Source organism: Mytilus galloprovincialis, chromosome 5 (genome assembly GCF_965363235.1).
Source record: "Mytilus galloprovincialis chromosome 5, xbMytGall1.hap1.1, whole genome shotgun sequence".
NCBI lineage: Eukaryota > Metazoa > Mollusca > Bivalvia > Mytilida > Mytilidae > Mytilus > Mytilus galloprovincialis.
In genome coordinates this window covers 27,862,482-27,875,596 of record NC_134842.1, presented here as the reverse complement: position 1 = coordinate 27,875,596, position 13,115 = coordinate 27,862,482, and the positions used below count along the sequence as shown (strand labels likewise).

Genomic DNA, 13,115 nt, shown 5'->3' with positions numbered 1-13,115 from the left:
ATAGGAAGATGTGGTATGAGTGCCAATGAGACAACTCTCTATACAAGTCACAATTTATAAAAGTTAACGATAACAGGTCAAGGTACAGCCTTCAACCTGGAGCCTTCGCTCACACCGAACAGCAAGCTGTAAAAGCCCCCAAAAATTACTAGTGTAAAACCATTCAAACGGGAAAACCAACAGTGTAATCTCTATAAAAACGAGAAACATGTTCATTTTTATCAAGAAGACTGTCAAAACTTATCAAAATGCATGTGGCTGATCACTATAAATGTAAACCAACTTATTTTCACGGATACTTCATGTCATGTTTAGATATTTTCAGACCACTTCAAGCTAACTTGTGGTTTACTTATTTTCCTGATGTTATTATATGAGAGAGGACCTATGTGGGTTATTTTTCCATCTCGCATAAGTCACGAAAACTAATAGCTTGTAAAAAAATTTTGTTTTACAGTAATCTCACCTTCATGTCATATCTGGTATCAGGTTTGTCTGTTCCATAGTTGTCCATAGCCTCATTATAAGTCATCTGTGGAAATGGAAGAGTTAGCTCCCCTTCTGGCCAGCTATACTGTATTAAATCTTCTATTAAATCCTGTACTTCTCTTTGTGTTGTAAATGACATCTCTATATCTACCTTTAACAATTAATTTCAAAATCATTGCAATTTTCCTTTTTTTTGTTTATGAAAACAAAAACTAAGTCTTTCCATTTTTTAGTGTTGCATCACAAATATTCATATTGCAATAACCAGCATGTTCCTTTCTGCAGATATTTAAGTTAAAAAATTGACATCAAATAGTGATCTGAATAAATAGTATCTTGTACATTACGGGTGTCAAAAACTGCATTTTAAATGGGGAGTTTAGGAGATGAGCCTTTTTTTCTAATTAATCTATTATTCACTTATATCTTTTAAAACCCTTGTGTTAATGGTTTTTTTTTTCCCTGACTTTGCAATATGTATGAGTTCATGAGATCCACAAATCTGACAGTTGTCTTTAAAGAAAGTTCAAGATAACATTTACAAATATGTGTTTAAATTTTTTTGAACCACAACAATTTAGATTTTGAAATTCTGCATTGAAATCTGTCTGTTGACCTTATGTTGACCTTGGAATACCAAAATGGCAGACAATTGAAATTATTTTATTTCACATTCAAGGGTCAATTCTGGAAAATTATGGAAGTCTAGTTACCTGAGTAAATTCTGGTTGCCTGTCTGGTTTACTACTCTCATCCCTATAACACTTAGCTATCTGGAAGTACCTGTCTATACCACCAACCATCAACAACTGTTTGAACTAGAATATTAAATTATACATTAATTATCAGATCTTCTTATTTCTATATTAAGCATAATCATTTGTGCAATTTATTTCACAATATGTGCAATTTAAAACTGAAATTAGAAATTAAATATTGGTTACACATTTTATTACCTAAAAGATATACAACTCATCTCATTAGTACAACGTTCGGTAAATCTTTAAATAACCTTTGTATTCCAATACACTTTTATTGAACTGAACTCTTTAATTGGATATTGAATATGTACTGATTGATATTTTAGTCTTAGATGCATGATTTTTTTATAAGTTGTTAATGGCTTTGAACTAGTACTAAATTAGTGTTACAGTGACCACCTCACATTTTGAAATTAAGTGGTGGTCCTTTGTTGTTTTGTACATAAATCAGGCTGTAAGTTTTCTCGCTTGAACTGTTTTACATTTGTCATTTCAGGGCCTTAAATAGCTGACTATGCAACATGGGCTTTGCTCATTGTAGGAGGTGGTAAGTTGACCTATAGGTCTAAAATTCTGTGTCACTTGGCCTTTATTTGAGAGTTGCCTCATAGGCAATTATACCACATCTTCTTATTTCTTTATTAAGCATAATCATTTTTAACCAGATTTCAGATGGAAAATAACGGTTATTAATTTGGTGTTGTATGTTTGGTGTCTGGGTAGACAGCCAGCTAACAAACAGTGTTCATGCAATAATTGAAAAACACTTTGACAATATGTTTTAGAATTTAGAAATATAATAATGCATTTGTAACATTTTAGCTTTATTGTTGTTGAGTTGTAGACTTTTCAGTAGCAAAGAGTGATACTTAAATTGATTTTTGTCTTTCCATTTCTGAACCCTACAAAAATCACTAATTTATTAATCTGATCCTATTTGGGGGATCAGATTTGCAAAATACATTTTCATGCAGGAAAATCATTCAGATATTTGTTGTCATTCTGACAGCCTCTTGTTGCAATTTATTCACAAAGTTCATAATATGTTCATTTTAAAACTAAAATTCAAATATTGGTTTAATTATTTAAGGTATATACATTTCATCTCATAAGTACAACAGAAAATCTTTCTTTGTATTCCAATAAACTTTTACTGAACTGAACAACTAGTCCTTGAAAACATACCTGTTGTGGACTCTGAGGCAATGTATAAAATTTGCCTTTCTGTCTTGTTGGAACAACAAACTCTTTAGCTCCCTGAAAGATCAAAACTCTACTTTGTCATTTTCAAACTCAATCTTTACCATCATAAAAATATCCACAACTTTCTAAAGACATCTTTTGTAGTTAAATGTTTAATCTTATTATCAATAATAATATGCAGTACTAAAATAGACAATAATGCCTGCACATTTTTTAATGAACTCCTTTTGAAACCTACATATTTCTCAATCAGCTGCTCAACAGAGGGAGGGGGAAAAGATATTACGTTCACAATGAACCCCCTAAACTTTTTGCATTCTTCAAAGTTATAAAAACTGTAGAACTGTAAGTACCAAACTGCCCAAATTTGACCTCTGTCCCCTAGTTTAGATTCTTAGCATTGAGTATGAGTTTCATAACATGTGCATGAGGCAAATTTAAGTAAGAGTGTGGAAACAACTAGAGGCTCTCAAGAGCCTGTATCGCTCACCTGATTCTACTTGGGTTTTTGAAATCATATAAAAAAATATAAAATTTGGCTAAAAGTGACAACACAACCTCATTTATAAGGAAAGGAACATGTTTAATTTCATTCAAAAGTCCCCCACTGGCGGCCATCTTGGATGACGGATCGGCTACAAAGTAACAACACTTGGTCAGCACCTCATAAGGAACATTCATGCCATGTTTGGTTTTATTCCATTCAGTGGTTCTCTAAAAGAAGTCATTTGTATGCATTTCCCATAGGGTCCTATGTTAAACTAAGTCCCCTGCTGGCGGCCATCTTGGATGATGGATCGGCTACAAAGTAACAACACTTGGTCAGCACCTCATAAGGAACATTCATGCAATGTTTGGTTTTATTCCATTCAGTGGTTCTCTAAAAGAAGTCATTTGTATGCATTTCCCATAGGGTCCTATGTTAAACTAAGTCCCCCGCTGGCGGCAATCTTGGATAATGGATCGGCTACAAAGTAACAACACTTGGTCAGCACCACATTGGGAACATTCATGCCATGTTTGATTTCATTCCATTCAGTGGTTCTCTAAAAGAAGTCATTTGTATGCATTTTCCATATGGTCCTATGTTAAACTAAGTCCCACGCTGGCGGCCATCTTGGATGATGGATCGGCTACAAAGTAACAACACTTGGTCAGCACCACATAAGGAACATTCATGCCATGTTTGGTTTCATTCCATTCAGTGGTTCACTAGAAGAAGTGATTTGTATGCATTTCCAATAGGGTCCTATGTTAAACTAAGTCCCCTGCTGGCGGCCATCTTGGATAATGGATCAGCTACAAAGTAACAACACTTGGTCAGCACTCCATAAGGAACATTCATGCTATGTTTGGTTTAATTCCATTTAGTGGTTCTCTAGAAGAAGTCATTTGTATGCATTTCCCATAGGGTCCTATGTTAAACTAAGTCCCCCGCTGGCGGCCATCTTGGATGATGGATCCGCTACAAAGTAACAACACTTGGTCAGCACCCCATAAGCAATATTCATGCTATGTTTGGTTTTATTCCATTCAGTGGTTCTCTAAAAGAAGTCATTTGTATGCATTTCCCATAGGGTCCTATGTTAAACTAAGTCCCCGGCTGGTGGCCATCTTGGATGATGGATCAGCAACAAAGTAATAACACTTGGTCAGCACCTCATAAGGAACATTCATGCCATGTTTGGTTTCATTCCATTCAGTGGTTCTCTAAAAGAAGTCATTTGTATGCATTTCCCATAGGGTCCTATGTTAAACTAAGTCCCCCGCTGACGACCATCTTGGATGTTGGATCGGCTACAAAGTAACAACACTTGGTCAGCACCCTATAAGGAACATTCATGCTATGTTTGGTTTTATTCCATTCAGTGGTTCTCTAAAAGAAGTCATTTGTATGCATTTCCCATAGGGTCCTATGTTAAACTAAGTCCCCTGCTGGGGGCCATCTTTGATGATGGATTGGCTACAAAGTAACAACACTTGGTCAGCACCACATAAGGAACATTCATGCCATGTTTGGTTTCATTCCATTCAGTGGTTCACTAGAAGAAGTCATTTGTATGCATTTCCAATAGGGTCCTATGTTAAACTAAGTCCCCGCTGGCGGCCATCTTGGATAATGGATCGGCTACAAAGTAACAACAATTGGTCAGCACTCCATAAGGAACATTCATGCAATGTTTGGTTTCATTCCATTTAGTGGTTCTCTAGAAGAAGTCATTTGTATGCATTTCCCATAGGGTCCTATGTTAAACTAAGTCCCCCGCTGGCGGCCATCTTGGATGATGGATCGGCTACAAAGTAACAACACTTGGTCAGCACCCCATAAGGATAATTCATGCTATGTTTGGTTTTATTCCATTCAGTGGTTCTCTAAAAGAAGTCATTTGTATGCATTTCCCACAGGGTCCTATGTTAAACTAAGTCCCCGGCTGGCGGCCATCTTGGATGATGGATCGGCAACAAAGTAACAACACTTGGTCAGCACCTCATAAGGAACATTCATGCCATGTTTGGTTTCATTTCATTCAGTGGTTCTCTAAAAGAAGTCATTTGTATGCATTTCCCATAGCGTCCTATGTTAAACTAAGTCCCCCGCTGGCGGCCATCTTGGATGATGGATCGGCTACAAAGTAACAACACTTGGTCAGCACCTCATAAGGAACATTCATGCCATGTTTGGTTCCATTCCATTCAGTGGTTCTCTAGAAGAAGTTCAAAATGTAAATTGTTAACGACGACGACGACGGACGACGACGACGGACGACGGACGCCAAGTGGTGAGAAAAGCTCACTTGGCCCTTCGGGCCAGGTGAGCTAAAAATGGGACAGAAGGAAGGAAAGATGGATGAACAGACAGAAGGACAATACTTAATGACCCCTTTGCCTACAGCAGGGTCCCAAAAACTAGAACAAAACATTATTTATGTTAAATAAATAATAAACCATGCATGCAATATATATGTTGTCATTTTTACAAAGGGAAAACAGCATGTAATATTAAAACAAGATTGAATAATGAGCCTTGTGTTCTTAAATAAGTGTGTACTTACACCCGGTGTTCTTCTGAATAAAGTAGGTGTCTCTACGTCAACAAAACCTGAAACAGAGATAACATACATTTATTATCTAAAAAAACACCCAAGTTGCAGGAGGAAATTACAGTCACTATACTACATATTCTGTTTTTCAATGGAAGCTAACATAACTCTTAAATGCAGGGTTGGCTCGCTTAGCAAGAACTATTGGATTTGTTTTTACAGATGATTATATTATTAATCCCCCCTCTAATTTCTCCTCATCTATGAATGATGAGACTTAAAACTTATTTCCAACTTACCACATGAATATGGAAGATTTGTATGTAGAATAAGATCAACTTACTCTTCATAGACGTATTTACACTTGTATGCAAATTTGTCCTTGATTACATAAAATCACACAGGTTCCCGTAAATTTTGACATCATAATTCAAAACATTTGACGTCACAACTAAAAAGGGATTGTTGCTTGACGTCAAAAGGTTATTCAGAGGTGATATAAGGTCATTCCGAGGCAAAATACAGCTAAAGACCAAAATTGCAAATACGTTTATTCATGTTCTTTTAAAATTCATCCTCTAACTTATACAATTGCCATGTCTGTTGTAAATAATATTTATGCATACAGGTTGATAAAATTTATATCTAGTTTCCATCAGTTAAAGAGAATATTAAAAATAATGATAGTGTATATCAACTTAAAATATGTGGTAATGTTAATTCAGAAATTATTGCAATGTTTTATTATTGCTGAAAATGTGACAGTATACTATTATATTATATTGTTAATAAAAACTTGCATTCATATTTTCAAAAATACTTTTCCTTCATGAAATTTTTGTAATCCCATGGATTAGATTTCACAATTTTGCCAGTTGTCAAGAATAAGCCATAAGGGCTATTCCATTAAAATGAATGTGGGAGAGAAGGAAGGGAAGTTTATTTATTGAATGTGGGCCATGGGTCTTTTTTCAGTATGTGTCTATTACCATTATGCAAAATTATCTAAAAAATGGTTCTTGGTTGTAGGGGTATTTGAAAGTCCCTTCCTACCCTCCCACATACATTTTAATGGAATAGCCCTAATAATTCATGAATTTACAGTAAATCAGCATTTTTTTATAAGTTTTACAAATATACCATGGTCATTGCACAGAAATTCTCTCATTTTCATCACCATTTTAGATCTGGTTCTCAGATTTTTCTGCATAAATGTATTTCTTAAGTCTAAATATCTATATTCCATTCTTGATGGTTCTTTGGACTGAAATAGTAAAAGAAATCATTACATGACAAATGGCAGGTATGGGGCATAAACTGCTTTCACTTTTGTAGCACTCCACTTTACCTCCAGACATGCCATCTGCCCATCTGCATAGAGTGCAATCAACAGTTTTTTTCTATGACGTCATATTTTGAGGGACCATGTATAATTGACCCTTAGTGGTGGTAATGTTAATAAAGATACTTGTATAAAACTAGATATTACTAGAATCAGAATTTTCTCTAGTTTATAATGAAATATAAAAAAATTGTACTTTTAATAGTATCAAAAAGTTTTATCCAGAGAAAATGGGAAAAACTGCATAATCTATGCATAAAAAACATAAAATCAGCTCATGTGCACACCCATGAAGACATGATGCATGCACATTTTACATAATCAAAACTGTATGAATTTCATAGATTTTTACCTGGTTTTTCAAAAATTTCATGCTTTAGGGTATGTTCGCCTGCTCCGAAAAGAGCTACAGTGGCTGCACATAAGTTTTCAATTTCCACTGCCAAAAAATCAGGATGTTAACAGTGTTGTCTCCCCTCAAAACATGTATATTTAATATATTTTTTTAAATTATTTTAATCATTCACCTGTTATAATTGAAGCTAATAACTTATTTTTACAATCAAATACAAAAAACATGATACTTTTTCACCAATTAGGTTGATAAAAAGGGACTTCCCTCCATGTCTTTCTTAGTCGGGGAATAACCCCTAGTTTGTTTATACAAAACTGTTTATAGCACCCATAAACATGACCCCATCTGAACAAACATGAGTACCCCATTTGCAGAAACATGAGTACCCAAATGTGCACAAACATGAGTATACACCATCTGTACAAACATGAGAATACCCCATCTGCACAAACATGAGAATACCCCCCCCCCCCCAATCTGCACAAACATGAGAATACCCCCCCCCCCCCCCCCCCCCAATCTGCACAAACATGAGTACTCCATCTGCACAAACATGAGTACCCAAATGTGCACAAACATGAGTACCTAAATGTGCACAAACATGAGTACCCAAATGTGCACAAACATGAGTACCCAAATGTGCACAAACATGTGTACCCAAATGTGCACAAACATGTGTACCCAAATGTGCACAAACATGTGTACCCAAATGTGCACAAACATGAGAACCCCATTTGCATAATAATGTGCACTTAATGTGCACAAATAAGACTGAATCAACAGGTATATAAAAAAAGGCCTATATAGTAAATTATTGTAGACTTACTGGTTGTAGATGATCACCAAGACCAATAGGTATTCTTTCCTTACATTGGTTCAATAAATCAACATCTCTTGCTTCAATTTCTATCTCTCCTGTTTTCATGTTCTGAAATAGAGTTAATATGTTTTGAAAAGTTACAATATACCATTTCCTAATTTATTCAACAAACCAATTTTTTACATAGTATTTAGGTTTCAGACACAAAATAAATGTGGTCATAGACCTTAAAAAATTGAAATGGGACATTTGATTTACTTAAGTGTTCTGATATTCAAAATCTAACAACATGGTTAGATTCAGGATATAAAAAAAACACTAAAAATATATTTGAAATAAAAAAAAAGTTTAATTTTAGACCCTTCAAATTAAACCTAAATATGGACTGATTTGAATACAGTGCACAGAATAAAAAAAAACTAAATGCACAAAAAGATCAGCATATCATAAAGAAATCACAAAATTGATATAAATGCAATGACAAAAAAAACTTAATACCCATGAGACTTTAATACATACCATGTTTTCCTGTCCTTCTGGTCTAGGTATGACAATGCCTTTCACTTCAATAACATTTTCTAGGGAAAGATTATCTTTATCAAGCTCTGAGGCTGTCTGAAATTTAGTGAAAGGCAAAACATTTACAAATTAATCATTGCTAATACACACATAGAATCGATATATCCTCTTTGAAGTAGTTATTTCAATTCAAGTTTCATCAGGGCTTTTATAAAAACTTGTTTGGTATTGAAATTAATATCACTAACTCATGTTCCATCTTGAAGCAATTAGATTGGGGTGAGTTTATCTTATATATACCTAGGCAGTATCTGCTTTAGATTTCAATTACTCATAAATCAATAAATTTAAAAAAGCAGTAGAAGGATTTCGATTAAAACACTTGCCACTTCTTCTGTTCATTTACATAATGGCTACCATCATGTCTACCAATCATACATAAAGATTGAATTCTACTTTGTTACAAAAAAGTGTTTTATTTTCTAACAATTCTTAGTTTCATTTTCAAGACTCTTTTTTTTAACACAAAGTTACCTTTTCAGACAGGACAACCTGAACAATGCCAGACCAATCTCTCAAAATCAAGAAAAGTCCATGGAATCGATGATACTGTATCCAACCACATAATGTGACTTCCTGGCCTATATTCTCTTTAGTCAACTCTCCACAGAGATGGCTTCTTCTGGTGTAGCTTACTGCTCTACTAACTGGATTAACCTCTATAACAAATTTTGAGCAAATGAAATGAATGCATGATGAACGTATGAAAGCATTTACATCATGTATCTTCATGATGTCAATGATTATTGGTCACTTTTTTTGCTAATTTCAAAACTGACAAGTCAGCTGTCGCTTTTCACTATATATGTTTTTTTTTAAAGGATGGAATCTTGAACAATTACAATTGGTAACAGAAATTCAAACTAATGGTCAATTGGAAAGAAATTCAATCAAGTTGGTGTAAAAGTAAAACTAAATAAAGATGAGTTTAAGTTGCAAGATTAATGTACGAGATAATATTGGTATCCACAGTACATATTTTTGTGATCAGATACATACGTATGCAGCTAAATAAGTTTGCATGTTAATAAATTAGTTATTACGAACATTAGTTTTAATTATTATTACTTAGTAAACAGATTTATCTATCTGTAACTTATAAGTACATTTATATTTTACAGGGCTTTATTTACAAATGATTTACATATCTATTATTGAACTTTGTTTAGTCTGAATAAAAGTTACAGAACCCTAGATTGAAGTTTTAGTTATTTATTACTAAAAGCCTGAAGAAACTAGCTTTTACATATTCTGAAAGCCTTAAGGTATACATTTCTGAATAACACACAGAGGAATACATGAGCAGCATAAGTTCAAAATTTAAAATGTTCCAATAATTATCATGATTATAAGAAAAAACATTCTTGATTTGCTTATTAATTTTATCATGAGAAACACAGACTACTTTCTGTGTCATTTTGGTCTCATGTGGCAATCATACCACATCTTCTTTTTTATATTTTTGTATTTGATAAGCAAATTACAATTGTCTTCCCTAGGAAATAGTTCCAAATTGGGAACAATAAGTTTGTTCCTGTAGATTTTCACAAAAGGGTGTTTTAGAGCTTTTTTCAGGATCAAGATTGTGCAGTCGTGACAAGGGGTCAAATGGTGTAGTACATTAATATTGTACATGTCTAAATCGTAAATTTGGCATGTATGCTTTTATACAACAGGGACAAAGGTGCCGTCAATTTACTGACCTTAAGCGAGAGCAGATTTAAATCGACAACTTAACTTCCTAAAACGTTACCTTAAAGTTTCATCCAAACAAATTAAAGAAAGGGCATACATGTCTGTCAATGGTGTCATTAGTTAGACCTAAGCTTGAGTACAGCTCTTGTGTCTGGGACCCCAACAACAAAAACCAAATCAACCAAATTGAGATGGTCCAACAAAGAGCTGCTTGCTATACATATAATAGATATCACAATACCAGCTCTGTCTCAAATATGCTTGATCACTTACAGTGGCACACATTAGCATGATTAGAATTGAGACGTATACAAGCAATATAAAAAAGAAGATGTGGTATGATTGCCAATGAGACAACTATCCACAAAAGACCAAAATGACACAGACATTAACAACTATAGTTCACTGTACGGCCTTCAACAATGAGCAAAGCCCATACCGCATAGTCAGCTATAAAAGGCCCCGATAAGACAATGTAAAACAATTCAAACGAGAAAACTAACGGCCTTATTTAGACTAGTGGTATTCTATAAGATCATACATATACATCAACATATACCAATGTACCCTAAAGATCTTCTCGTTAAATCATACAGCATGTACAGTAGAACAAGACATAAACAATGATAAACATACCAACCACTTTAAACAAATTCAAACAAATAAAGATTCTTACAAGTTCTCATTTCATCTACATACTATAGTACAATGGAACCTACTTCCTACATCAGCAATCCTTTGTACAACAGTCAACAGCTTCAAAGAGCAAATTCCTATATCTGCTCTTTCACAAATATTCTAAAAACTGCATAATATGTACATACATGTATTCAAGATAGTCATGATAGTTTTACCAAGAAATTAAATATACATAGGATAACAATCCACAATTTTTTTTTATTACATCACTATTATATTTTTACTTTATTTTTCTATGCACCATGATACAATGTAACGTAATTTTACTGAAAATTGATTTCTTTTAAATTGTAATAAAGCCACGCATGCAACGGCACGTAATAGTCAAAGTTGTGACTGAGTGCAGAAATACAATGTATGAAGATACTAAGATCATGCAATATAGATAGACATTGTACATTTGTAGATAAAGCTCTCTACCATTCTATGCTTGTTGTACACACAATCATGACAATAGTATCTTCTAGATGGTTCCAGTTTATTATAATGGACACTAAAAATAAGTTTGAATGTTGTGGTGTTTTACTGGTCAGAATACACCTTCTCACTATCATGACTATAGCTATTTGTCAGACATTACCGGACATCAAAAAAGAAATAGAAAATATCTGATGCCACAATGGAAAACTGATTGTTGTAGGATGTTTAAAATTTCAAGCAGAACAGATTTTCTGGTCAAGCCGGACCGATTTCCAAATGCTGGGATAAGGTAGACACCTAATATTTTTTCTTACTTGTTTTTCGATTATGTTTGTTGCTTGATAATTGTCAAACTTTTTCACTGTGATGGTTCTTCTTGGTCTAGCTGATTTGAGGAATACATGCATCAACAATATTTACAACCCAGAACCCAGATGTATATAGTTTTAATATATGTAAATAATAAATACTGTCAGTCAGGGGACTTACTTAAATGAGTGATTTTCTAAATCACTGATTCAAGTAACATTATTTCCACAAAGGTAGGGAGTAATAGTTGTCTTTCTTTAATAATCACCTATCTAAGTAGTACAGATTAATCACTAGAAGAAGTGATTTAATTTTATTGTAACTTTAAATATAGAATACTAATGGTCCAGGGACTAATTATGTTTCTAAAATTATCAGAACCAACATCTGTGTTGATAGGATTACCAGGTCATTTCAGGTGATGGCCTTGTAATGACACAGAAATCACTTGTTTAAGTATCATACCTCAATTTCCTTCCAAAAAATCACTTCTTTAAGTATCATTATTTTAATAACCCCCTCAGGGAACAGTTTTAGGCCCAATATTATTTTTACTCTTTATTAATGACCTACGTACCCGAACATGTAACTTGTAATGCAAGACTTTTTGCAGATGACTGTTTATTGTATAGAAATGTAAATAATAGTTCTGATGCACAATTACTTCAAAAAGATTTATCTAATTTAGTAAAATGGGAAGAGGACTGGCAAATGAATTTTAATCCTGAGAAGTGTTATGTAATTCATTCTTCTAAAAAAAGTAAACCTTCCTCTTTTAATTATTCTAGAACACACCTGCGAAATCGCAGGCATTCAGAGCGGAGTTAAAAGTATGTAAAGTGTTGTTAGAAGTTTCATACCTCCTCCTTCATTTCCAAAATTCCCAATTTTTGGTTTTCTATCAATTTCAATATGAACATACATTTAGTATGTTATGAACATTTAAGTGAGGAGCATGTAGTTCAGTGGTTGTCGTTTTTTTGTGTGTTACATATTTGTTTTTCGTTCCTTTTTTGAACATAAATAAGGCCACTAGTTTTCTCGTTTGATTTTTTTTACATCGTCATTTCGGGGTCTTTTAAAGCTGAGTATGCGGTATGGGCTTTGCTCGTTGTTGAAGGCCGTACGGTGACCTATAGACCTATATAAATTTCTGTGTCATTTTGGTCTCTTGTGGATAGTTGTCTCAACATGGCAATCATACCACATCTTTTTTTTTGTACTCAATGAATTTTGTAAAATATTTAATGAATGGAAAATTTCAGAAAAGGTATCAAAAGTTCACATGAATAACTTTAGTGCTTATCTGTATATTACTATATAAATAAAGTGTATTTACTTTCAATTCTTAGTTTAGTAATCGATCCATGGTGGTCAGTTGACATAGTATACAGACCCTCTC

General features: G+C 33.8%; 1 protein-coding gene across 3 annotated transcripts in view; it reads right to left on the bottom strand.

The window, feature by feature from the left end:
* LOC143075531 (aspartate--tRNA ligase, mitochondrial-like) overlaps nt 1-13,115 on the bottom strand; it is a 250,634-nt gene that overhangs the window by 22,252 nt on the left and 215,267 nt on the right. For all 3 annotated transcript variants that reach the window (XM_076250972.1, XM_076250970.1, XM_076250971.1), the window contains exons 2-9: nt 9,065-9,249; nt 8,531-8,626; nt 8,018-8,119; nt 6,635-6,758; nt 5,507-5,553; nt 2,436-2,507; nt 1,203-1,307; nt 467-640 (exon numbers count right to left, since the gene is read on the bottom strand). In XM_076250972.1, the coding sequence (XP_076107087.1) occupies nt 467-640; nt 1,203-1,307; nt 2,436-2,507; nt 5,507-5,553; nt 6,635-6,758; nt 8,018-8,119; nt 8,531-8,626; nt 9,065-9,249 (905 nt within the window). The remainder of the gene's footprint in view (nt 1-466; nt 641-1,202; nt 1,308-2,435; nt 2,508-5,506; nt 5,554-6,634; nt 6,759-8,017; nt 8,120-8,530; nt 8,627-9,064; nt 9,250-13,115) is intronic.